The sequence below is a fragment of the Telmatherina bonti genome (genome assembly GCF_933228915.1).
Source record: "Telmatherina bonti genome assembly, chromosome: 21".
Classification (NCBI taxonomy): domain Eukaryota; kingdom Metazoa; phylum Chordata; class Actinopteri; order Atheriniformes; family Telmatherinidae; genus Telmatherina; species Telmatherina bonti.
In genome coordinates, this window is record NC_136630.1 from 3,218,903 (window position 1) to 3,245,336 (window position 26,434).

Below are 26,434 nucleotides of genomic sequence, written 5' to 3' on the forward strand. Positions count from 1 at the left end.
GTTGCTAAGAGACCTCTATTTTCATCTGGACATGATGATGAAGACACTTCCTGTCAGACTTTCCACCAATCAGAGAGCTTAAACTGATGGTAACGTCCAATCAGGAGCAGCCAAAGATCAACAAGTGATGAGAAAAGCAGGAAAATAATGATCCTCTATGGCTGGAATAAAGCCAAGAAGACGTTTGGGATGCAGCTGAGGTGGAGGTGCTGCAGTGAGGATAGCAGGTGGAGAGTAGCAGGAAGACGTGTGGAAACATGGTTTCCGTTGTGTGTTTCAGAGCCAGCAGGTTTCAAGTTAGACGCACTTTTGAGCTTTTCAGAGGCGTTCCACAGGGACCTGTACTCGGCCCACTTCTTTTAATTTAAACTAATTCCTCACGCTGTATTAACGCAGGGGGTCTCCATTAAAAATGTATTACAGGATGTGTAATTAATTAATCGCAATTAGTTGCATTTCAGTCTCATAATCGCAGACCTTTTCCCAAAAAAGTAACGTTTTCATATTTAATCCATTCAAATAATATGCACTGTCAATGTTGTAGAGTCAAGCTTTAAATGTGTTTTATTTTAAAACAGTAAAAAAAAAAAAAAAGAAAGAAAATATTCCTGGCTGAGTTAAAACAGCTGCAGCTGTTCTCTAGGAGTCTCCAACATGATCCCGTTTTTTAACATTTTCCATGTTTATGTTCACACTTCATTTACAGACATTAATATCTGACAGTAAATAGGATGGATCACTGTCTCCAGTCTGGCCCTGCAGTAGAAGTGATCACCTCCTGCTCTGACTGCAGGATGCTGCAGAAGGACCAAGCTTCTAGAGCGTTCTTACGGATTGGGGGACGGGCTTACGCAGAAGCTGCTGATGCTAATATAAAGTAAATGATACGTGCTTTCACGTTGCTCATGATAATCAAGATACTTTTTCTATAAATCGAAGATTCTGAAAAAATGCATAACACAGCACCAAAGTTTCTGAGTTTTCAGTAGAAGTCTGCCGTGTGCATCAGTGTAATCGGTCCCAGGAAACATTGCACTGACAAACATTCCACGATGAAATGTTTTAATTGTTTTAAAACTAACTTCGAGACGGTGCAGCAGCTTCAATTACACATGGTAGAAACTATTACACACCTGGAAAACTGCTCGGGTTCACTTTTTACCTTAGAACAGTTCATCAAATACTACGTTACGTTTATCAGAAGTCTGCGTTTCCTCTCCAACACAGCAGCTTGTGATTGCAGGAGACCCCCCCCCCCCTCCGTGTTTCAGAGCGACTTGGCTCCAACAACGTCCCTGTTGTGCTGACAGACCTGCAGCTCCACCAGCGGCGTTAATCTGCCACAAAGCAGCTCTTTCTCCTGCTGTAATCCAGCACGCTCCACGCCAACGGGCAGGAAGGCCCTGCTGCTGACACCCAGCAGAACAGCGAACCAAAAGTCCACCGATGCGTCTCATAGGAAGCAACAACATCGGTACGAGTTATTGTTATGAGTCAGCTACATGACAGACCTTAAATTACTGCCTTTGAGCAAGGCACTGACAGGAAGGAACCCTGGAGCAGGTCTAAACAGATTAATTATGATCTGTATCACCTCATATTTTATGCTTTGTTTTCTATGCAAAATATTTTCTAGGTATTTAAATTTATTTTAAAGCACCTCATTTTAACTAGAATTAAATAAAAATATAATTAAGTCAATATAATTAAATAAAATTTATAACATATTTTTCATGTAATTTGATTTTTCTTTCTATATTTTCTAAATATTTTTATTAGAGCTGTAAATTTAGATAACAGGAAAATTTTTTACTATTTAATTGCATTTTTTTAGGTTAATCAAATTATTTTACTATTTAGCAAATATATATGTATTTCATTCATTACCGTTTTGCTTTTAGGTTAACTTGTATTTTGGAAACTTATTTTAAATAGAAATTAGAAACATAAGAAGACAATAAGAAACCTTTTTTCTTATTTACTGGTGAGATATGATGATTTTTATTTTAAATCTTTGTTGCATTATTTTAAAAAGCATCTGAAAACTTTTTGCTAAAACTCTCCTGATGTTTTCGTTATGTTTGCTTTGATTTGCAGTTTTTCTCTTCTCAGATTTCTCTTTGACAGCTGAATAAAGGACTGAATGTAAAGGCAGAATTATTCATCACTCAGCACATCTTCGTCTCTCTCACAACACAATCTCCATCCTCATCCTCAGCAGCTGAAACTTGAGCGATTCCAGCAGAGAGGAAACGATGCAGAAAAGCTCCACCCGCAGAGATGAAAAGATTCACCAAACATTTCCTGCAATGAGCAGAAACACCAAGAGACGCATCAACTATCCATCAGACGTTTCCTGCAGCTGACCGAGTGGAGTCAGCTGAAGGAAACATTTAGGAAAAGGAGGAGTTAGAGAGGCAGGTAGGAGACTGCTAGCATTAGCTTAGCCAGATGGTTCTGAAACACGTCTGACAAAACTGACAAACACTAAATTAAATTATTTCAAAGTAAATTCAGATTCAGTCTACTTTGATTAAAGGGACTAAAGGGACATGTTAAGCTGATTTAAATCCAGCTGTTTGAGTCAATAATAAATAAAATAAACATGAAGAAAACAGAACAAGAAAAAATACACCAAAAAAAAACAAAAACAAACTACCATTTAGACCCAAATAAAATCAATCATTTTAAGGATTAACTGAACTGGAGATGAAAACTTTACTTAGAATATTTGATCAAGTTTGGTTTTCGAATGGAAAACAGTTATATGTAATATTTCTAAAAATACATTTATTAATTCCTGGCTAAAATTCTCAGCATTAGCTCCACCTAGCAGGTTTGATCGGTGAAGCACAGCAAGAAAATAATTTATTAAATGTGGAAAAACTTTATTGTTTTTAAGAAAAACTAAATTATTTAGATTAATAAATATTTAATGTTTTACTATTAATGCATTGTTTCCTAATCTTAAGTTAATAAAATGTAATTAAATAATACAGTATTTATGTACTTCAAGCCGGGGTAAGTGATGTTGGGGAGCTAGCAACATGTGAAAATATCCCCCCCCCCCCCCCCCCCCCCCCATATTGGCTCCTCCCCCTCTGGTTCTGCTCCTTGCATGATCCGAGGCTTTTCTAGTTCGCAGCTTTTTACACCAATGATTTTCCTCTTTCTCGGCTGTTTAGCAGGAGGAGGCAAATGAACCGAGCCGGGTCGGGAAATCCTTCCTGCATTTTCTCAGCCATGTTTGCCTTCCGAGTTTCTTCTTCACTACTTTGTATTTTCATCCTAACACGCTGTTTATATGCAGGGTGTGGCTATCAGGTATGAGCTGCTGGAGGGGGAGGAGGGGAGCCGGGAGAAGAAGCTACGGAATATAAGAAATGAACAACTCCATTTGGGTCGGAACGTTTGGATTGGTCAGAGTTTTTACAGATTTACAGTAAACTGAGGGGTCTAACTATATTTCTGATTGTTCATGATTACAGAATGTATAGACTACTATCAGGACGAGGAACCACTTCACCCAGAAGAACATGTCTCTGAGCAGGAGGACCTGCTGGAGCTTTAATTACTTGTGGTTCCTAGAGTCTCAAAGAGCCGAGCAGGAGGCAGAGCCTTTGGTTATCAGGCCCCTCTCTTATGGAATAAGCTCCCAGTTAGTGTTAGGGAAGCAGACACCCTCCCCACCTTTAAGACTAGGCTGAAGACTTATCTTTTGGATAAGTCCTATAGCTATGGATGGTTAGCATCCCTTAGTTATGCTGCTATAGGTTTAGACTGCTGAGGGACATTTCCTGATACACTGAGATTCTTTCTCTTTATCTCTCTCTTTTATCCCCCCCCCCCCCCCCCCCATAACAGTGTTGCATCATTAACATGTATGTCTCCTGTCTCAGCAGGTCTCCCTGGCCGGGAGTAGCAGTTCCTGTTGTCTGTTGTCTTTCTGTCCTCTTCCCCCCACACAGCAGAGGCAGATGGCTGCCTGTCCTGAGCCGGGTTCTGCCGGAGGTTTCCTTCCTGTTAAAATGGAGTTTTTTTCCTTCCCACTGTCGCCAGTGTGCTTGCTCAGGATGGGAGATTGAGTTGGACTCAACTCAATCTGTTGGTTTCCTTATATAGGCTATTATGAATTGGCCTTCATTATGTTTTCCTCTCTGTAAAGTGTCTTGAGATGGCATTGCAGTGATTTGACGCTATATAAATAAAGTTGAATTGAATTGAATTAATTGTGGCACTTTTTTACCTCCATACATTTGTAGCATATTTATCATTTTGGTCGTGAACTTTTTCTAATATACTGGTCCTGGAACTTATGGGACAAATGAAATATGTACATTAAACAAACTATTTTCTTTAAAAGAAAAAAAAGTCAGGTAAACAACTGATATTGCTCATTTGCAGCAAACATCCAGCTCAGCCCGACAAGCAGCCAAGCTTCCAGACAGGAAACGAGTCCATCAGCACAGAAACGTCCAGTGATGCAGAAAAGGGAAAAGTGAGCAAGTTCATGTGGTTTAAGCAGAGATTCAGCAGCAGAAGAGAACCGGCCTGGACTGGATTAATCTGCAGAAGAAGAGCTTTCAACCCTTCACAGGACATTTATGTCCATATTTAACCAATTACCCATGTCAGACATCATGACTTCTATTGGCTGACATTACAAATGGAATGGTTTTAAAATGGAAGGACAGAGAGAGATTACAATATGTTGTTTTAATGGAAGTCGATGGGGACAGTTTGGTTCCCAGAGGAAGTTTCTGATACTTCATAAATAGCGCAAATGACATCAAATCAGTTCTGTTGATGCTCGATGATCACCACCAGAGCCATTATATTTATTTTATAAGAAATATTCAATGTTTTGTGTGCTTTTTTAAAAGAAATATAATTAAACTTGCATTTCAAAGGCTAAAAGAATGTAAATTATCATGTTTTAAGCAGGTCTGGATGCGTGAAAAACCAGAAATACTGATGCATGATGATTTCATAGCAGCGTTTTGCACACATACCTATCCAGAGGGAGTTTGAGATGAAATAAAAAATACAAATGGAATCTGACATTTCCATGTTTCTAATTGCCACTGAAGCCTCATCTTTCTGATGATTAATGGAAGGAAAATAAAAAAAATTGTGTTTATTTGTAATGAATAGGTGGATTCATTTTAAAACAGACATTTAAAGGTTTAAAAATTAAAAAGTATATAGAATTTTTAATATTTTTCAGCAGAAAAAATGTAATTAAAACAATTTTTATCTCCAAAGATGCATGTGGCTGCCGTACTTGTGTCACCACCTTCAGGATTTTCTAACAATATCTGTGGGATGAGATCCAGACCCTGCAGGTGTTGAAACTGTGGGATGAGATCCAGACCCTGCAGGTGTTGAAACTGTGGGATTAGTTCCAGACCCTGCAGGTGTTGAAACTGTGGGATGAGATCCAGACCCTGCAGGTGTTGAAACTGTGGGATGAGATCCAGACCCTGCAGGTGTTGAAACTGTGGGATGAGATCCAGACCCTGCAGGTGTTGAAACTGTGGGATGAGATCCAGACCCTGCAGGTGTTGAAACTGTGGGATGAGATCCAGACCCTGCAGGTGTTGAAACTGTGGGATGAGATCCAGACCCTGCAGGTGTTGAAACTGTGGGATGAGATCCAGACCCTGCAGGTGTTGAAACTGTGGGATGAGATCCAGACCCTGCAGGTGTTGAAACTGTGGGATGAGATCCAGACCCTGCAGGTGTTGAAACTGTGGGATGAGATCCAGACCCTGCAGGTGTTGAAACTGTGGGATTAGTTCCAGACCCTGCAGGTGTTGAAACTGTGGGATGAGATCCAGACCCTGCAGGTGTTGAAACTGTGGGATGAGATCCAGACCCTGCAGGTGTTGAAACTGTGGGATGAGATCCAGACCCTGCAGGTGTTGAAACTGTGGGATGAGATCCAGACCCTGCAGGTGTTGAAACTGTGGGATGAGATCCAGACCCTGCAGGTGTTGAAACTGTGGGATGAGATCCAGACCCTGCAGGTGTTGAAACTGTGGGATGAGATCCAGACCCTGCAGGTGTTGAAACTGTGGGATGAGATCCAGACCCTGCAGGTGTTGAAACTGTGGGATGAGATCCAGACCCTGCAGGTGTTGAAACTGTGGGATGAGATCCAGACCCTGCTGGTGTTGAAACTGTGGGATGAGATCCAGATCCTGCAGGTGTTGAAACTGTGGGATGAGTTCCAGACCCTGCAGGTGTTGAAACTGTGGGATGAGATCCAGACCCTGCAGGTGTTGAAACTGTGGGATGAGATCCAGACCCTGCAGGTGTTGAAACTGTGGGATGAGATCCAGACCCTGCAGGTGTTGAAACTGTGGGATGAGATCCAGACCCTGCAGGTGTTGAAACTGTGGGATGAGATCCAGACCCTGCAGGTGTTGAAACTGTGGGATGAGATCCAGACCCTGCAGGTGTTGAAACTGTGGGATGAGATCCAGACCCTGCAGGTGTTGAAACTGTGGGATTAGTTCCAGACCCTGCAGGTGTTGAAACTGTGGGATGAGATCCAGACCCTGCAGGTGTTGAAACTGTGGGATGAGTTCCAGACCCTGCAGGTGTTGAAACTGTGGGATGAGTTCCAGACCCTGCAGGTGTTGAAACTGTGGGATTAGTTCCAGACCCTGCAGGTGTTGAAACTGTGGGATTAGTTCCAGACCCTGCTGGTGTTGAACTGGTTCCAGTTCTGCACAGGCTGGAATGTTTCGTGGTTCTGCTGTCTGGAGCGTTTCTTCCCTGCAGACGCTGTTCAGCACTTTTTCCTTTGATTTTTTACCAAACAGACTGGAAACTGTTCACTTTTCATTCGTCGGATCCAAAACTCCTGGCATGCCTCTCGGTGAACTTACTGGACTGAACCAACAATACCCATCGCAGCAGGGGCTCAAAAACCAGTCAGACCAGCAGATGGGGGGGACTGGTGGGACCCCTCCCAGACTGTAACACAGCCCGACCCGTCCCGGCTCAGCAGGGTCCTTCCAACTGCTGCTGGCACCAAGACAGAACCACCAGCTCCCAACGTTAACAGACCACAGAACCAGACAGACCCAACAAGAACCTAATCACATCTAGCAGAACCAAACAGAACCAGACAGACCCAACAAGAACCTAATCACATCTAGCAGAACCAAACAGAACCAGACAGACCCAACAAGAACCTAATCACATCTAGCAGAACCAAACAGAACCAGACAGACCCAACAAGAACCTAATCACATCTAGCAGAACCAAACAGAACCAGACAGACCCAACAAGAACCTAATCACATCTAGCAGAACCAAACAGAACCAGACAGACCCAACAAGAACCTAATCACATCTAGCAGAACCAAACAGAACCAGACAGACGCAACAAGAACCAAGCAGAACCGTGCTCTTGGTTCCAGGGTCTTCAGTCTGCAGACATTCCTCACATTGTTCCGACATGAGAAGCAGAACTCTGTTGTTCCACTAAAACTTTGTTTCATTCCAGAAAAGTTCTTCTGGGTTTCTCTGGATTCCAACAAAAGTTCATTTCTTCACTGGAAAAGTTGCAGATTCATTTCTGATTCGGGATTTTCTCGCTTACATCATAAATAATTAAAGGAATATACACAGTTCGTTTCCAGAAAGACAAAAAATATATACATTTTACAAGCTGCACAAGCTGTTTGTTTATGTCTTTTTTCAGAAAACTGCTTTTAGTTTAAACAGAACATTTAGCTGAACATTGCTGCTCCAGCAGAATGAGAAGAGCTCAGTTCGTCTCTTTCTAGTGAGTTTTATCCTGAACAGGATTATTTTACCTGTCTGGGTTCCGAACAAACCAGATGAGCCTTAAGAGGCGTCTTTATATACAGTCTACGGTTTAGGTGCAGGTTTCAGCAGTTTTCTGGATGAGGAGGAGAAAACTCACCTGCCAGGCAAGCGGAGCATCCAAACGCGGAAATGTCGCGTTCAGGTGTCAGAATGAGAGCAGCAGCTCGGCTTTCTGCTCAGATCCAGTCGGACGGGTTCTGTTGAAGGCCAGCGAGCGTAAAGAGCAGAAATGTTCCGATAAACAGCGATAAAATCCTCGGAACCACTGGAAGGACGCCGCGGCTTCACTCCGCTCCGGCCTGGAGACTCCGCCGCTCCGCCGCTCGGCACGGGGTCTCCCGCCGACCTGTCCCACCTGCACGGGTCCGCTTCAACCCTCCGCGCTGACTGCAAAAGGTCGGATTACAACGTTAGTGTGTCCAGGTGCTGTTTCTCCTCCACATGTGCAGAGGAAGACTGCTGCCGCGCGAGCTGCTGAATCATCCACGCACGCGGTTTGCGCTTGCACATGATACAGCTGACTCTGACGTCATTCGTCCCCAGTAAACATAACCCTTTCATGACCAGACTGCTAGTGGTGCTGCAACCAGCTGGTTAACTTAAACTGGTTAACGATCCGAACCTTAGTCTGTGGTTTAACTTTAACATGTCGTACCTGGGTAACTTAAACTGGTTAACTAAGGGTTGATCCGAACCTTAGTCTGAGATAGATGTGGTTTAACTCGTTAACTTAAACTGGTTATAGATTTGGTTAAATCAACATAAGGCTAATGTAAATCTAGTTAACTGAAGTATTAACCAGTTAAAGACCTGGTCAAAAGTATTCACTCATAACTCAGGTAGAAGTACAGATACTGAGGTTTAAAAAGACTTCTGTAGAAGTAAAAGTACCAACTCAAGATTTTTACTGAGATAAAAGTATAAAAAGTACTTGTTCTCAACAACCTTTATTAGAATATAAGTAAACATAAGCTTAGTTGCAGGAATCAGAGAGGGCAGCAGATCTGTATCAGGAGACAAACAAAAAAATTAAGTGATAATCAATAAGAATAAAAAACAAAACAAACAAATTTAATTACACACACACATATATATACATATATGTATAGATAGATAGATAGATAGATAGATAGATAGATAGATAGATAGATAGATAGATAGATAGATAGATAGATAGATATGATGTTTTTCTTAATTGCAAGTAGAAGAAAGTACAGATAATTCCGCGAAAATGTAAGGAGTAGAAGTCGAAAGTCATCTGAAAATGATTACACAAGACCTTGACTTGGTCAGCTGTAATTTAACTCATCGTGGATCTCGTTACCTTGAACCTGGTTAACGGAAGTTTAACCTAAACCAGATTTAGTTGTTAATAATGAGCCTAACTGATAAAAATGTTAGTCAGAGGTTTAAACCAACAACACACCTGGTTAACTGGGTTTTTAATATTAACCTGCCTGAGAACTGAGTTTTATCTTAAACCTAAAACCTCGTAGTTTAAATGGAGTTCAATTCAAACCTGCTGAAACTACTGGTTAACATTAGATTTTAAGACATGTTTGTATTTATTGGTCTATGATTTATTCAGACAACTGCTTCGTTTTATTCTCTCAAGGTTACCAGAAACCTCTTCTGCCCCCTGGTGGACACTTTCTGTACTACCACGGTTCTTACATATGACATGATTGATGCTATTTAATTTTTTAATGATTGTTTCTGTACTCCAAAATTACTAAAATCTGAAAAGGTAAAGACATTAATTTTCCCTCTCTGGTCCCTTTAGGCTCAGGTGCTGATGGCCTCTTTTTGCACGACTGTGTCTGGGGGTGGGGGAATGGAAAACTGTAGGTGTGTGTGTGAGTAGCGCCACATTTCTGAGTGTTAAAGGCAGAAAAAAAAGACTTTCAGTTGCACAATGAACAAATATATCACAAAATGATGCTGTCAGTCCCATGAGCTCTCCTTTCACAGCTCATATTATCATTCAGCCTGAAGGCTGTTGGGAGAGATGAGCTGCAGCTCAGCCCTAACAGCGCCTGCTGTGGTTGGAGCAGCAGTCCGGGAATCGACCTGAACACCACAAGCTGCTGACAGCTGCTTGTTTGCTCGGTGTAATGGTTAGTACCTGCTAACTCTGCAGGTTTCCACCCTAACAACCACCTGTTCCCTCTGATTTGGCCTGGAAGCTCCTCTGGCAGCATCTCGTCTCATTTGTTCCTCAGTGGAGGCTGAAGAGCTGCAGCGAGCAGAAGGCGTTTGGTTCTTTCCCAGCCAGAAGAATCTGGGCTCGACGATGGAGAGAGTTCCACTGGAGTTTCCTAAAATACAAAATACCTTCCTTTTTTTTTTTTTTTTTTTGTTTTAGCTCTGGTTGATCTTTAAGAGAGTACATATACATCTTTTTTTTCTTTTTTTTTTTTTTTTTTAACAAAACAGATAAACTAGAAAACACAACGAATCATGACTTTTTAAGTTTAAAAAAAAAAAAAGCTCAGCAAGTGTTATTTATGTAAAAAATGTTCAGTTTTTCCAAATAAGTCTGTCATTTTTCCTTATTTATTAGTGAATGTAACCGCATCAAACAACTGCCTGCACTGCGGCTGCCTGTCCAGCAGGGGGCGGTGTTTCCATCCTTTTCTCTGAAGCTTCTATGATGGTAAAATATAATAAAATAAAATGAAGTAAAACCAAACAAATTAAAATTTAAAATGAACACAATTAAACAAAATGAAATGAAAAGTGGAACGTTAAGAAGGAGTCAGGGAAACATTTTTCTGGTTGCAGTCCTGCATCATATGTCACATCACAGGCTGTCCTGGTTGGATGGACCAGGCTGATGGCTAAAAACTTCATTATGTAAAGTTATTGATGGGATATTTATTCTAAGTTTTATTCTTCTGCCTTCTCTTCAAGCATTAAGAAGTTTCTTTGTTCATTTTTGTTTTAATGTTTTACTAAATTACATTGTTTGATGCTGTTACACAGTTTTTTGTGCTCAAAATAAATGAAGTAAAGAAGTGATGAATGACTTAAAAATCAATGCCACATTTTTTCCATTTTTAACAATAGTCTACATCTACAGACACAGACATTTTTCTTTGTTTTTTCATATTATTTTACTTTATTTAGTTCATTTATTTGATCTATTTTTTAGAAATATGTATAAAATAATTGTCATATTTATATAAGAGAAATATTCTATGAAAGTTGACTTGTATCACTGAGAAAAACTTGGTAATTATTTGTATATTTTATTGGTTTACTCTGCAGTGAGTGTTGGTGACTCCTCATGTCTACTGAAGTGGCAACATTGCATCACTTGTGAATAAACCAGAAAACATCACCAAAGGTAAAAAGGCCAAATATGATCCATGTTTGTTAAAACAGAATTTTTTACTCATAATTTACCATCATTTGTTTTTAAGCAGCAGCTGAAAGATGGAATAAATGAGATTTTAGTGGAATAAATCAGATCATGACGCGGGTTTAAACTATGACATCTGTTGTAAAAACAGACTGAAAATCAACATCTGGACTTATTGTGTCATCAGAAAACCTTCCTGACGTCATCTGACGTCTTTTGTCCTGCTGGACCGCACTCATCGTCATCTTCTTCACTTTGTTAAAGCAGACATGCCGGAGGGAGCAGGTGGACAGAGCAGGCTGCCCCCCCCCCCCCCCCCCCCCTCAGTCTCTCTGGTCTGATCTCCTGCAGGTCATTGGAGGCTTTCTGTTCTTGCCTGCATGAAGCAGGACGCAGGATGGAACTCGGGGCGTCGCTGTGATGGAGAACTTTTCCAATGAGAGCCAAACGCCCCCCCAGGACCACCTGGACCGGAACCGGGTTGTCACCGCGGTGCTGGACCGGTCCGAGCCGGCGACAGACCTCAGCCTCCGCGCGCTCACCGGCTGCGTCCTGTGCGCGCTGATCGTGTCCACCCTGCTGGGGAACACTCTGGTCTGCGCCGCCGTCGTCAGGTTCCGCCACCTGCGCTCCAAAGTCACCAACGCGTTCGTCATCTCCCTGGCGGTGTCCGACCTGTTCGTGGCCGTGCTCGTGATGCCGTGGCGCGCGGTGTCCGAGGTGGCGGGGGTCTGGCTCTTCGGCCGCTTCTGCGACACCTGGGTGGCGTTCGACATCATGTGCTCCACGGCGTCCATCCTCAACCTGTGCGTCATCAGCATGGACCGCTACTGGGCCATCTCCAGCCCCTTCAGGTACGAGCGCAGGATGACGCGCAGGTTCGCGCTCCTGATGATCGGCGTGGCGTGGACCCTGTCCATCCTCATCTCCTTCATCCCCGTGCAACTGAACTGGCACCGCGCGGACAGCTCCACGGCGGACACGCCGCGCGACTGCAACGCCAGCCTGAACCGGACCTACGCCATCTCCTCCTCCCTCATCAGCTTCTACATCCCCGTGCTCATCATGGTGGGGACGTACACGCGCATCTTCCGCATCGCTCAGACCCAAATCAGACGGATCTCATCCTTGGAGAGAGCAGCGGGTCCGCGTGCGCAAAACCAGCGGCGCCGCGCATCGACGCACGACGAGAGCGCGCTGAAGACTTCCTTCAAGCGGGAAACCAAAGTCCTGAAGACCCTCTCCATCATCATGGGGGTCTTCGTGTTTTGCTGGCTGCCGTTTTTCGTGCTGAACTGCGTGGTGCCTTTCTGCCACGCGGACAGGCTCGGGCACGCGCCGTGCGTCAGCGACACCACCTTCAGCATCTTCGTGTGGTTCGGCTGGGCCAACTCGTCCCTGAACCCGGTCATCTACGCCTTCAACGCGGACTTCCGGAAGGCCTTCTCCTCCATCCTGGGCTGCAACAGGTTCTGCTCCACGTCCACGGTGGAGCCGGTGGACTTCAGCAACGAGCTGGTGTCTTACCGCCACGACACCACCCTGCAGAAGGAGGCTGCGCCGCCGCACGCGCACAGGCTCATCCCGCCGCACGCGCACACTGCGCCACACCTGGACTCTGACCAGGTCTCTGATGATTCCCGGAACCAGAACCTGCTGCTGCCCGCCATCCTGCAGCTGGAGTGTGAGCCGGAGATCTCTTTAGACATGATGCCCTTTAACTCCCCAGACCCTGCAGACTGTTACGTCATCCCGGGTCAAATCCAGGACCAGTGAACCCTCCCGGGTCAAATCCAGGACCAGTGAACGGTCCCGGGTCAAATCCAGGACCAGTGAACCCGCCCAGGCCAAATCCAGGACCAGTGAACGGTCCCGGGTCAAATCCAGGACCAGTGAACGGTCCCGGGCCAAATCCAGGACCAGTGAACGGTCTCGGGTCAAATCCAGGACCAGTGAACGGTCCCGGGCCAAATCCAGGACCAGTGAACGGTCCCTGGCCAAATCCAGGACCAGTGAACGGTCCCGGGCCAAATCCAGGACCAGTGAACGGTCCCGGGCCAAATCCAGGACCAGTGAACGGTCCCGGGCCAAATCCAGGACCAGTGAACGGTCCCTGGCCAAATCCAGGACCAGTGAACGGTCCCGGGCCAAATCCAGGACCAGTTAACGGTCCCGGGCCAAATCCAGGACCAGTGAACGGTCCCGGGCCAAATCCAGGACCAGTGAACGGTCTCGGGTCAAATCCAGGACCAGTGAACGGTCCCGGGCCAAATCCAGGACCAGTGAACGGTCCCTGGCCAAATCCAGGACCAGAGAACGGTCCCGGGTCAAATCCAGGACCAGTGAACGGTCCCGGGCCAAATCCAGGACCAGTGAACGGTCCCGGGTCAAATCCAGGACCAGTGAACGGTCCCGGGTCAAATCCAGGACCAGTGAACGGTCCCGGGTCAAATCCAGGACCAGTGAACGGTCCCGGGTCAAATCCAGGACCAGTGAACGGTCCCGGGTCAAATCCAGGACCAGTGAACGGTCTCGGGTCAAATCCAGGACCAGTGAACGGTCCCGGGCCAAATCCAGGACCAGTTAACGGTCTCGGGTCAAATCCAGGACCAGTGAACGGTCCCGGGTCAAATCCAGGACCAGTGAACGGTCCCGGGCCAAATCCAGGACCAGTGAACGGTCCCGGGTCAAATCCAGGACCAGTGAACGGTCTCGGGTCAAATCCAGGACCAGTGAACGGTCCCGGGTCAAATCCAGGACCAGTGAACGGTCCCGGGTCAAATCCAGGACCAGTGAACGGTCCCTGGCCAAATCCAGGACCAGTGAACGGTCCCGGGTCAAATCCAGGACCAGTGAACGGTCCCGGGCCAAATCCAGGACCAGTGAACGGTCCCGGGTCAAATCCAGGACCAGTGAGCCCACAGACCAGGACAGTAAAGTTTGGAGCCTTCAGGACAAAAACTTTTACGTTTCGGAGTCGATTTTCTTGATTTATGTGATTTTAAACAGTTAAAACGTTGAAACGGACAGAAGATAAAACTTTTACAAGATAAATAAAGGAGGTTAAACAGAGAAACTCTGGTTTCATGGTTTTCTTCTCCTCCTTAAAGATAAAATATTTTAGTTGAAGCAGTTTAGAAAAAAACAATCATCACATTTTTCAAGTTTAATGAAGAAAGATCAACACAAATTATTTGTTCTTTTGATGAAGAATCTCAGCTTTAGAATCAACTTAAAGATTCAAATTATTCCAAATTAAATATTTAATTTGTTCCAAAGTAACTTAACGTTCAGCCTGATGCAGGATTCAATTCAATTCAATTCAACTTTATTTATATAGCGTCAAATCACGGCAATGCCATCTCAAGACGCTTTACAGACAGAGGGGAAAACATAATGAAGGCCAATTCATAACAGCCTATATAAGGAAACCAACAGATTGAGTTGAGTCCAACTCAATCTCCCATCCTGAACAAGCACACTGGCAACAGTGGGAAGGAAAAAACTCCCTTTTAACAGGAAGGAAACCTCCGGCAGAACCCGGCTCAGGACAGGCAGCCATCTGCCTCTGCTGTGTGGGGGGAAGAGGACAGAAAGACAACAGACAACAGGAACTGCTACTCCCGGCCAGGGAGACCTGCTGAGACAGGTGACATACATGTTAATGATGCAACACTGTTATTGGGGGGATAAAAGAGAGAAATAAAGAGAAAGAAGCTCAGTGTATCAGGAAATGTCCCTCAGCAGTCTAAACCTATAGCAGCATAACTAAGGGATGCTAACCATCCCTAGCTATAGGACTTATCAAAAAGATAAGTCTTCAGCCTAGTCTTAAAGGTGGGGAGGGTGTCTGCTTCCCTAACACTAACTGGGAGCTTATTCCATAAGAGAGGGGCCTGATAACCAAAGGCTCTGCCTCCTGCTCGGCTCTTTGAGACTCTAGGAACCACAAGTAAGCCTGCAGTCTGCGAACGAAGTACTCTGCTTGGTATATAAGGAACAATGAGGTCTTTGATATATAGTGGTGCCTGGTTGTGGAGGGCTTTATATGTAAGGAGAAGGATTTTAAATTCTATTCTAGATTCAACAGGCAGCCAATGAAGAGAGGCTAAAACTGGAGAAATATGATCTCTCATGCTGGTTCTGGTCAGGACTCTGGCTGCAGAATTCTGGATCAGCTGAAGGCTTTTCAGGGCATATTTAGGACAGCCCAGTAATAGAGAGTTACAGTAATCTAGTCTCGAAGTAACAAAAGCGTGAACCAGTTTTTCTGCATCACTCTGAGACAGAATGTCCCTAATTTTGGCTATATTACGTAAATGAAAGAAGGCTGTTTTAGTAACCTGCTTAATATGTGGGCCAAAGGACAGGTCAGGGTCAAATATTACTCCAAGGTTTCTCACTGTAGCACTGGAAGCTAAAGTAATGCCATCCAGGTTCATTACAAAACCGGAAAATTTAGCTCTGAGTTTTTCAGATCCAAAGAGAATTACTTCAGTCTTATCTGAGTTTAAGAGGAGAAAATTTCTAGACATCCAAGTCTTTATGTCTATGAGACAATTTTGTAGCCTATTGGGCTGATTTGTTTCATCTGGTTTAAAGGATAAGTATAGTTGAGTATCATCTGCATAACAATGAAAGTTTATTCCATGCTGTCTAATAATTTTGCCTAAAGGGAGCATATATAGCGTGAAGAGTATTGGTCCAAGTACAGAACCTTGAGGAACTCCATGACTTACTGTAGTTTGTGAGGAGGACTTGTCATTTACATGAACGAACTGAAGTCTATCAGATAAATATGATTTAAACCAGCTTAACGCTGTACCTGTAATTCCAACCACCTGTTCTAGTCTTTGTAACAATGTTATGATCGACTGTATCAAATGCAGCACTAAGATCAAGCAAGATAAGTACGGACACAAGTCCTTTGTCTGAGGCCATAAGAAGGTCATTAGTAACTTTCACCAATGCTGTCTCAGTGCTATGATGAGCTCTAAATCCTGACTGAAACTCCTCGCATAAATTATTTCTGCTCAGGTGGGCATGTAGCTGAGCTGAAACTATTTTCTCCAGAATTTTGGACATAAACGGGAGGTTAGATATAGGTCTATAATTTGCTATCACCTCTGGATCCAGAGATTGCTTTTTAAGTAAAGGCTTGATTACAGCAGTTTTAAATGATTGTGGTACATATCCTGTCACTAAAGACATATTGATAAGATTTAGTAGTGATGTATTAATTAAAGGGAAAATGTCCTTAAAGAGGCTCGTTGGGAGAGGGTCTAAGATACAGGTGGATGGTTTAGATGAAGCTATTATTTTAGTTAATTCAGAGGGTTGGACAGGACAGAAACTATTTAGACACAAGTCAGATCCTGGTTCTAAGGATGCTTCGGAGACCACAACAGGCTCAACATTAAAGGTAGAAGGAAGAGTATTGTGAATTTGATCTCTAATAGTGTCAATTTTATTCCTGAAAAAATACATGAAATCATCCCAGCTAAGTGATGATTTCATGTGATGATTCAAGCAGGATGAGCAGAAAGCAGAGAAATTCATTCCCTGCTCCGTTTCTGCAGAATAAAACGTCATTCATGGCACCAAGTTAAACATGAGGTCTGAATGTGATTCAGGTCTGATGTGAACAGCCAAGCCACGGTGATGTCATGCTGTACCGACGCAGCTTCAGATTAATCTGTCACACAGTCGCAGCAGCAGTTGGAGCAGTCGCAGCAGTTGCAGCAGCAGTTGCAGCAGTTGTAGCAGTTGCAGCAGCAGTTGCAGCAGTTGTAGCAGTTGCAGCAGCAGTTGCAGCAGTCGCAGCAGTTGCAGCAGTCGCAGCAGTTGCAGCAACAGTCGCAGCAGCAGTTGCAGCAGCAGTCGCAGCAGTTGCAGCAGTCGCAGCAGTTGCAGCAGTCGCAGCAGTTGCAACAGTTGCAGCAGCAGTCGCAGCAGCAGTTGCAGCAGTTGCAGCAACAGTCGCAGCAGCAGTTGCAGCAGCAGTCGCAGCAGTTGCAGAAGCAGCAGTCGCAGCAGCAGTTGCAGCAGCAGTCGCAGCAGTTGTAGCAGCAGTCGCAGCAGTTGTAGCAGCAGTTGCAGCAGTTGTAGCAACAGTCGCAGCAGCAGTTGCAGCAGTTGCAGCAGTTGTAGCAGCAGTCGCAGCAGCAGTTGCAGCAGTCGCAGCAGTTGCAGCAGTTGCACTTGCAGAAGCAGCAGTCGCAGCAGTTGCAGCAGTTGCAGTCGCAGCAGTTGCAGAAGCGGCTGTCGCAGCAGTTGCAGCAGTTGCAGTCGCAGCAGTTGCAGCAACAGTCGCAGCAGCAGTTGCAGCAGCAGTCGCAGCAGTTGCAGCAGCAGTCGCAGCAAGAGTTGTAGCAGTTGTAGCAGCAGTTGCAGCAGTTGTAGCAGCAGTCGCAGCAGTTGTAGCAGCAGTTGCAGCAGCAGTCGCAGCAGTTGTAGCAGCAGTTGCAGCAGTTTTAGCAGCAGTCGCAGCAGCAGTTGCAGCAGTCGCAGCAGTTGCAGCAGCAGTTGCAGCAGTCACAGCAGTTGCAGCAGTCGCAGCAGCAGTCGCAGCAGTTGCAGCAGTTGCAGCAGTTGTAGCAGCAGTTGCAGCAGTTGTAGCAGCAGTCGCAGCAGCAGTTGCAGCAGTTGTAGCAGCAGTTGCAGCAGTTGTAGCAGCAGTCGCAGCAGCAGTTGCAGCAGTCGCAGCAGTTGCAGCAGCAGTTGCAGCAGTTGCAGTTGCAGAAGCAGCAGTTGCAGCAGTTGCAGTCGCAGCAGTTGCAGAAGCAGCAGTCGCAGCAGTTGCAGCAACAGTCGCAGCAGCAGTTGCAGCAGCAGTCGCAGCAAGAGTTGTAGCAGTTGTAGCAGCAGTTGCAGCAGTTGTAGCAGCAGTCGCAGCAGTTGTAGCAGCAGCAGTCGCAGCAGTTGCAGCAGCAGTCGCAGCAAGAGTTGTAGCAGTTGTAGCAGCAGTTGCAGCAGTTGCAGCAGCAGTCGCAGCAGTTGAAGCAGCAGTTGCAGCAGTTGTAGCAGCAGTCGCAGCAGCAGTTGCAGCAGTCGCAGCAGTTGCAGCAGTTGCAGTTGCAGAAGCAGCAGTCGCAGCAGTTGCAGCAGTTGCAGCAGTCACAGCAGTTGCAGCAGTCGCAGCAGTTGCAGCAGTCGCAGCAGCAGTTGCAGCAGTCGCAGCAGTTGCACCAGCAGTTGCAGCAGTCACAGCAGTTGCAGCAGTCGCAGCAGTTGCAGCAGTTGTAGCAGCAGTTGCAGCAGTCGCAGCATGACTTGCAGCAGCAGTTGCAGCAGTTGTAGCAGTTGCAGCAGTTGCAGCAGCAGTTGCAGCAGCAGTTGCAGCAGTCGCAGCAGTTGCAGCAGTCGCAGCAGTTGCAGCAGTTGCAGCAGTTGCAGCAACAGTCGCAGCAGCAGTTGCAGCAGTTTCAGCAGTCGCAGCAGCAGTTGCAGCAGTCGCAGCAGTTGCAACAACAGTCGCAGCAGCAGTTGCAGCAGTCGCAGCAGTTGCAGCAGTTGCAGCAGTCGCAGCAGTTGCAGCAGTTGCAGCAGTCGCAGCAGTTGCAGCAGTTGCAGCAACAGTCGCAGCAGCAGTTGCAGCAGTTGCAGCAGCAGTTGCAGCAGTCGCAGCAGTTGCAGCAGCAGTTGCAGCAGTCGCAGCAGTTGCAGCAACAGTCGCAGCAGCAGTTGCAGCAGTTTCAGCAGTCGCAGCAGCAGTTGCAGCAGTCGCAGCAGTTGCAGCAACAGTCGCAGCAGTTGCAGCAGCAGTTGCAGCAGTCACAGCAGTTGCAGCAGTCGCAGCAGCAGTTGCAGCAGTCGCAGCAGCAGTCGCAGCAGTTGCAGCAGTCGCAGCAGTTGCAGCAGTTGTAGCAGCAGTTGCAGAAGCAGTTGCAGCAGTCGCAGCAGCCGTCGCAGCAGTTGCAGCAGTCGCAGCAGTTGCAGCAGTTGTAGCAGCAGTCGCAGCAGCAGTTGCAGCAGTTGTCGCAGCAGTTGCAGCAGTTGTAGCAGCAGTCGCAGCAGTTGTAGCAGCAGTCGCAGCAGCAGTTGCAGCAGTTGTAGCAGCAATTGCAGCAGTTGTAGCAGCAGTCGCAGCAGCAGTTGCAGCAGTTGTAGCAGCAGTTGCAGCAGTTGTAACAGCAGTCGCAGCAGCAGTTGCAGCAGTCGCAGCAGTTGCACCAGCAGTTGCAGCAGTTGCAGTTGCAGTTGCAGAAGCAGCAGTTGCAGCAGTTGCAGTCGCAGCAGTTGCAGAAGCAGCAGTCGCAGCAGTTGCAGCAACAGTCGCAGCAGCAGTTGCAGCAGCAGTCGCAGCAAGAGTTGTAGCAGTTGTAGCAGCAGTTGCAGCAGTTGTAGCAGCAGTCGCAGCAGTTGCAGCAGCAGTCGCAGCAAGAGTTGTAGCAGTTGTAGCAGCAGTTGCAGCAGTTGCAGCAGCAGTCGCAGCAGTTGAAGCAGCAGTTGCAGCAGTTGTAGCAGCAGTCGCAGCAGCAGATGCAGCAGTCGCAGCAGTTGCAGCAGTTGCAGAAGCAGCAGTCGCAGCAGTTGCAGCAGTTGCAGCAGTCACAGCAGTTGCAGCAGTCGCAGCAGTTGCAGCAGTCGCAGCAGCAGTTGCAGCAGTCGCAGCAGTTGCACCAGCAGTTGCAGCAGTCACAGCAGTTGCAGCAGTCGCAGCAGTTGCAGCAGTTGTAGCAGCAGTTGCAGCAGTCGCAGCATGAGTTGCAGCAGCAGTTGCAGCAGTTGTAGCAGTTGCAGCAGTTGCAGCAGCAGTCGCAGCAGCAGTTGCAGCAGTCGCAGCAGTTGCAGCAGTCGCAGCAGTTGCAGCAGTTGTAGCAGCAGTCGCAGCAGTTCAAGCAGCAGTTGCAGCAGTTGTAGCAGCAGTTGCACCAGCAGTTGCAGCAGTCACAGCAGTTGCAGCAGTCGCAGCAGTTGCAGCAGTTGTAGCAGCAGTTGCAGCAGTCGCAGCATGAGTTGCAGCAGCAGTTGCAGCAGTTGTAGCAGTTGCAGCAGTTGCAGCAGCAGTCGCAGCAGCAGTTGCAGCAGTCGCAGCAGTTGCAGCAGTCGCAGCAGTTGCAGCAGTTGCAGCAACAGTCGCAGCAGTTGCAGCAGTCGCAGCAGTTGCAGCAACAGTCGCAGCAGCAGTTGCAGCAGTTTCAGCAGTCGCAGCAGCAGTTGCAGCAGTCGCAGCAGTTGCAGCAGTCGCAGCAGTTGCAGCAGTTGCAGCAGTTGCAACAACAGTCGCAGCAGTTGCAGCAGTCGCAGCAGTTGCAGCAGTTGCAGCAACAGTCGCAGCAGCAGTTGCAGCAGTCGCAGCAGTTGCAGCAGTCGCAGCAGCGGTTGCAGCAGTCGCAGCAGTTGCAACAACAGTCGCAGCAGTTGCAGCAGTCGCAGCAGTTGCAGCAGTTGCAGCAACAGTCGCAGCAGCAGTTGCAGCAGTCGCAGCAGTTGCAGCAGTCGCAGCAGCAGTTGCAGCAGCAGTTGCAGCAGTCGCAGCAGTTGCAGCAGCAGTTGCAGCAGTCGCAGCAGTTGCAGCAACAGTCGCAGCAGCAGTTGCAGCAGTTGCAGCAGTCGCAGCAGTTGCAGCAGTCGCAGCAGTTGCAGCAGTTGCAGCAACAGTCGCAGCAGCAGTTGCAGCAGTCGCAGCAACAGTCGCAGCAGTCGCAGCAACAGTCGCAGCAGCAATTGCAGCAGTTGCAGCAACAGTCGCAGCAGTCGCAGCAACAGTCGCAGCAGCAGTCGCAGCAGTTGCAGCAGTCGCAGCAGCAATTGCAGCAGTTGCAGCAGCAGTTGCAGCAGTCGCAGCAGTTGCAGCAGCAGTTGCAGCAGTCGCAGCAGCAGTTGCAGCAGCAGTTGCAGCAGTCGCAGCAGCAGTTGCAGAAACAGTCGCAGCAGTTGTAGCAGCAGTTGCAGCAGCAGTCGCAGCAGTTGTAGCAGCAGTCGCAGCAGCAGTTGCAGCAGTCGCAGCAGTCGCAGCAGCAGTTGCAGCAGTCGCAGCAGTTGCAGCAGCAGTTGCAGCAGTCACAGCAGTTGCAGCAGTCGCAGCAGTTGCAGCAGTTGTAGCAGCAGTTGCAGCAGTTGTAGCAGCAGTCGCAGCAGCAGTTGCAGCAGTTGTAGCAGCAGTTGCAGCAGTTGTAGCAGCAGTCGCAGCAGCAGTTGCAGCAGTCGCAGCAGTTGCACCAGCAGTTGCAGCAGTTGCAGTTGCAGAAGCAGCAGTTGCAGCAGTTGCAGTCGCAGCAGTTGCAGAAGCAGCAGTCGCAGCAGTTGCAGCAACAGTCGCAGCAGCAGTTGCAGCAGCAGTCGCAGCAAGAGTTGTAGCAGTTGTAGCAGCAGTTGCAGCAGTTGTAGCAGCAGTCGCAGCAGTTGTAGCAGCAGCAGTCGCAGCAGTTGCAGCAGCAGTCGCAGCAGCAGTCGCAGCAAGAGTTGTAGCAGTTGTAGCAGCAGTTGCAGCAGTTGCAGCAGCAGTTGCAGCAGTTGTAGCAGCAGTCGCAGCAGCAGTTGCAGCAGTCGCAGCAGTTGCAGCAGTTGCAGTTGCAGAAGCAGCAGTCGCAGCAGTTGCAGCAGTTGCAGTTGCAGTTGCAGCAGTCGCAGCAGTTGCAGCAGTTGCAGTTGCAGAAGCAGCAGTCGCAGCAGTTGCAGCAGTTGCAGCAGTCACAGCAGTTGCAGCAGTCGCAGCAGTTGCAGCAGTCGCAGCAGCAGTTGCAGCAGTCGCAGCAGTTGCAGCAGTTGTAGCAGCAGTTGCAGCAGTTGTAGCAGTTGCAGCAGTTGCAGCAGTCGCAGCAGCAATTGCAGCAGTTGCAGCAACAGTCGCAGCAGCAGTTGCAGCAGTTGCAGCAGTTGCAGCAGTTGCAGCAACAGTCGCAGCAGTTGCAGCAGTCGCAGCAGTTGCAGCAACAGTCGCAGCAGCAGTTGCAGCAGTTTCAGCAGTCGCAGCAGTTGCAGCAACAGTCGCAGCAGTTGCAGCAGTCGCAGCAGTTGCAGCAACAGTCGCAGCAGCAGTTGCAGCAGTCGCAGCAGTTGCAGCAGTCGCAGCAGCAATTGCAGCAGTTGTAGCAACAGTCGCAGCAGCAGTCGCAGCAGCAGTTGCAGCAGTTGCAGCAGTCGCAGCAGTTGCAGCAGTTGCAGCAACAGTCGCAGCAGCAGTTGCAGCAGTCGCAGCAACAGTCGCAGCAGCAGTTGCAGCAGTCGCAGCAACAGTCGCAGCAGCAGTTGCAGCAACAGTTGCAGCAGTCGCAGCAGTTGCAGCAGTCGCAGCAGCAATTGCAGCAGTTGCAGCAGCAGTTGCAGCAGTCGCAGCAGTTGCAGCAGCAGTTGCAGCAGTCGCAGCAGTTGCAGCAACAGTCGCAGCAGCAGTTGCAGCAGTTTCAGCAGTCGCAGCAGCAGTTGCAGCAGTCGCAGCAGTTGCAGCAACAGTCGCAGCAGCAGTTGCAGCAGTCGCAGCAGTTGCAGCAGTTGCAGCAGTCGCAGCAGTTGCAGCAGTTGCAGCAACAGTCGCAGCAGCAGTTGCAGCAGTCGCAGCAGTTGCAGCAGCAGTCGCAGCAGCAGTCGCAGCAAGAGTTGTAGCAGTTGTAGCAGCAGTTGCAGCAGTTGCAGCAGCAGTTGCAGCAGTTGTAGCAGCAGTTGCAGCAGTTGTAGCAGCAGTCGCAGCAGCAGTTGCAGCAGTCGCAGCAGTTGCAGCAGTTGCAGTTGCAGAAGCAGCAGTCGCAGCAGTTGCAGCAGTTGCAGCAGTCACAGCAGTTGCAGCAGTCGCAGCAGCAGTTGCAGCAGTCGCAGCAGTTGCAGCAGTTGTAGCAGCAGTTGCAGCAGTTGTAGCAGTTGCAGCAGTTGCAGCAGTCGCAGCAGCAATTGCAGCAGTTGCAGCAGTTGCAGCAGCCGTCGCAGCAGCAGTCGCAGCAGTTGCAGCAGTTGCAGCAGTCACAGCAGTTGCAGCAGTCGCAGCAGTTGCAGCAGTCGCAGCAGCAGTTGCAGCAGTTGTAGCAGCAGTTGCAGCAGTTGTAGCAGTTGCAGCAGTTGCAGCAGCAATTGCAGCAGTCGCAGCAGTTGCAGCAACAGTCGCAGCAGCAGTTGCAGCAGTCGCAGCAGTTGCAGCAGTTGCAGCAGTTGCAGCAGTCGCAGCAGTTTCAGCAGTTGCAGCAACAGTCGCAGCAGCAGTTGCAGCAGTCGCAGCAGTTGCAGCAGCAGTCGCAGCAGCAGTCGCAGCAAGAGTTGTAGCAGTTGTAGCAGCAGTTGCAGCAGTTGCAGCAGCAGTTGCAGCAGTTGTAGCAGCAGTTGCAGCAGTTGTAGCAGCAGTCGCAGCAGCAGTTGCAGCAGTCGCAGCAGTTGCAGCAGTTGCAGTTGCAGTTGCAGCAGTCGCAGCAGTTGCAGCAGTTGCAGCAGTCACAGCAGTTGCAGCAGTCGCAGCAGTTGCAGCAGTCGCAGCAGCAGTTGCAGCAGTCGCAGCAGTTGCAGCAGTTGTAGCAGCAGTTGCAGCAGTTGTAGCAGTTGCAGCAGTTGCAGCAGTCGCAGCAGCAATTGCAGCAGTTGCAGCAACAGTCGCAGCAGCAGTTGCAGCAGTCGCAGCAGTCGCAGCAGTTGCAGCAGTCGCAGCAGTTGCAGCAGTTGCAGCAACAGTCGCAGCAGTTGCAGCAGTCGCAGCAGTTGCAGCAACAGTCGCAGCAGCAGTTGCAGCAGTTTCAGCAGTCGCAGCAGTTGCAGCAACAGTCGCAGCAGTTGCAGCAGTCGCAGCAGTTGCAGCAACAGTCGCAGCAGCAGTTGCAGCAGTCGCAGCAGTTGCAGCAACAGTCGCAGCAGCAGTTGCAGCAGTCGCAGCAGCAGTTGCAGCAGTCGCAGCAGTCGCAGCAGTTGCAGCAGTTGCAGCAACAGTCGCAGCAGCAGTTGCAGCAGTCGCAGCAACAGTCGCAGCAGCAGTTGCAGCAACAGTTGCAGCAGTCGCAGCAGTTGCAGCAGTTGCAGCAGTCGCAGCAGCAGTTGCAGCAGTCGCAGCAGTTGCAGAAACAGTCGCAGCAGTTGTAGCAGCAGTTGCAGCAGCAGTCGCAGCAGTTGTAGCAGCAGTCGCAGCAGCAGTTGCAGCAGTCGCAGCAGCAGTTGCAGCAGTCGCAGCAGTTGCAGCAGTCACAGCAGTTGCAGCAGTCGCAGCAGTTGCAGCAGTTGTAGCAGCAGTTGCAGCAGTTGTAGCAGCAGTCGCAGCAGCAGTTGCAGCAGTTGTAGCAGCAGTTGCAGCAGTTGTAGCAGCAGTCGCAGCAGCAGTTGCAGCAGTCGCAGCAGTTGCACCAGCAGTTGCAGTTGCAGAAGCAGCAGTTGCAGCAGTTGCAGTCGCAGCAGTTGCAGCAGCAGTTGCAGCAGTTGTAGCAGTTGCAGCAGTTGCAGCAGTCGCAGCAGCAATTGCAGCAGTTGCAGCAACAGTCGCAGCAGCAGTTGCAGCAGTCGCAGCAGTCGCAGCAGTTGCAGCAGTCGCAGCAGTTGCAGCAGTCGCAGCAGCAGTTGCAGCAGTCGCAGCAGTTGCAGCAGTTGTAGCAGCAGTTGCAGCAGTTGTAGCAGTTGCAGCAGTTGCAGCAGTCGCAGCAGCAATTGCAGCAGTTGCAGCAACAGTCGCAGCAGCAGTTGCAGCAGTCGCAGCAGTCGCAGCAGTTGCAGCAGTCGCAGCAGTTGCAGCAGTTGCAGCAACAGTCGCAGCAGTTGCAGCAGTCGCAGCAGTTGCAGCAACAGTCGCAGCAGCAGTTGCAGCAGTTTCAGCAGTCGCAGCAGTTGCAGCAACAGTCGCAGCAGTTGCAGCAGTCGCAGCAGTTGCAGCAACAGTCGCAGCAGCAGTTGCAGCAGTCGCAGCAGTTGCAGCAACAGTCGCAGCAGCAGTTGCAGCAGTCGCAGCAGCAGTTGCAGCAGTCGCAGCAGTCGCAGCAGTTGCAGCAGTTGCAGCAACAGTCGCAGCAGCAGTTGCAGCAGTCGCAGCAACAGTCGCAGCAGCAGTTGCAGCAACAGTTGCAGCAGTCGCAGCAGTTGCAGCAGTTGCAGCAGTCGCAGCAGCAGTTGCAGCAGTCGCAGCAGTTGCAGAAACAGTCGCAGCAGTTGTAGCAGCAGTTGCAGCAGCAGTCGCAGCAGTTGTAGCAGCAGTCGCAGCAGCAGTTGCAGCAGTCGCAGCAGCAGTTGCAGCAGTCGCAGCAGTTGCAGCAGTCACAGCAGTTGCAGCAGTCGCAGCAGTTGCAGCAGTTGTAGCAGCAGTTGCAGCAGTTGTAGCAGCAGTCGCAGCAGCAGTTGCAGCAGTTGTAGCAGCAGTTGCAGCAGTTGTAGCAGCAGTCGCAGCAGCAGTTGCAGCAGTCGCAGCAGTTGCACCAGCAGTTGCAGTTGCAGAAGCAGCAGTTGCAGCAGTTGCAGTCGCAGCAGTTGCAGCAACAGTCGCAGCAGCAGTTGCAGCAGCAGTCGCAGCAAGAGTTGTAGCAGTTGTAGCAGCAGTTGCAGCAGTTGTAGCAGCAGTCGCAGCAGTTGTAGCAGCAGCAGTCGCAGCAGTTGCAGCAGCAGTCGCAGCAGCAGTCGCAGCAAGAGTTGTAGCAGTTGTAGCAGCAGTTGCAGCAGTTGCAGCAGCAGTTGCAGCAGTTGTAGCAGCAGTTGCAGCAGTTGTAGCAGCAGTCGCAGCAGCAGTTGCAGCAGTCGCAGCAGTTGCAGCAGTTGCAGTTGCAGAAGCAGCAGTCGCAGCAGTTGCAGCAGTTGCAGTTGCAGTTGCAGCAGTCGCAGCAGTTGCAGCAGTTGCAGTTGCAGAAGCAGCAGTCGCAGCAGTTGCAGCAGTTGCAGCAGTCACAGCAGTTGCAGCAGTCGCAGCAGTTGCAGCAGTCGCAGCAGCAGTTGCAGCAGTCGCAGCAGTTGCAGCAGTTGTAGCAGCAGTTGCAGCAGTTGTAGCAGTTGCAGCAGTTGCAGCAGTCGCAGCAGCAATTGCAGCAGTTGCAGCAACAGTCGCAGCAGCAGTTGCAGCAGTTGCAGCAGTTGCAGCAGTTGCAGCAACAGTCGCAGCAGTTGCAGCAGTCGCAGCAGTTGCAGCAACAGTCGCAGCAGCAGTTGCAGCAGTTTCAGCAGTCGCAGCAGTTGCAGCAACAGTCGCAGCAGTTGCAGCAGTCGCAGCAGTTGCAGCAACAGTCGCAGCAGCAGTTGCAGCAGTCGCAGCAGTTGCAGCAACAGTCGCAGCAGCAGTCGCAGCAGCAGTTGCAGCAGTTGCAGCAGTCGCAGCAGTTGCAGCAGTTGCAGCAACAGTCGCAGC

The 26,434-nt window shown here is 48.9% G+C and overlaps 2 protein-coding genes across 2 annotated transcripts in view; one reads left to right on the forward strand and one right to left on the reverse strand.

Annotated features, from left to right (window-relative positions):
- Positions 1-8,048, reverse strand: part of LOC306771821 (uncharacterized protein) — a 52,808-nt gene extending 44,760 nt beyond the window's left edge. The window contains exon 1 of the mRNA XM_079261140.1: positions 7,942-8,048. The gene's annotated coding sequence lies outside the window, so the exon portion shown is untranslated. The remainder of the gene's footprint in view (positions 1-7,941) is intronic.
- A 3,682-nt stretch (positions 8,049-11,730) lies between these two features.
- LOC306771822 (D(5)-like dopamine receptor) lies at positions 11,731-12,984 on the forward strand (the record flags this gene model as incomplete). The annotated part of the gene is made up of 1 exon (XM_079261141.1): positions 11,731-12,984. Exon 1 carries the CDS (start codon positions 11,905-11,907, stop codon positions 12,982-12,984), a length of 1,080 nt encoding a protein of 359 aa, XP_079117267.1. The 5' UTR covers positions 11,731-11,904.
- Positions 12,985-26,434: the final 13,450 nt, after the last annotated feature.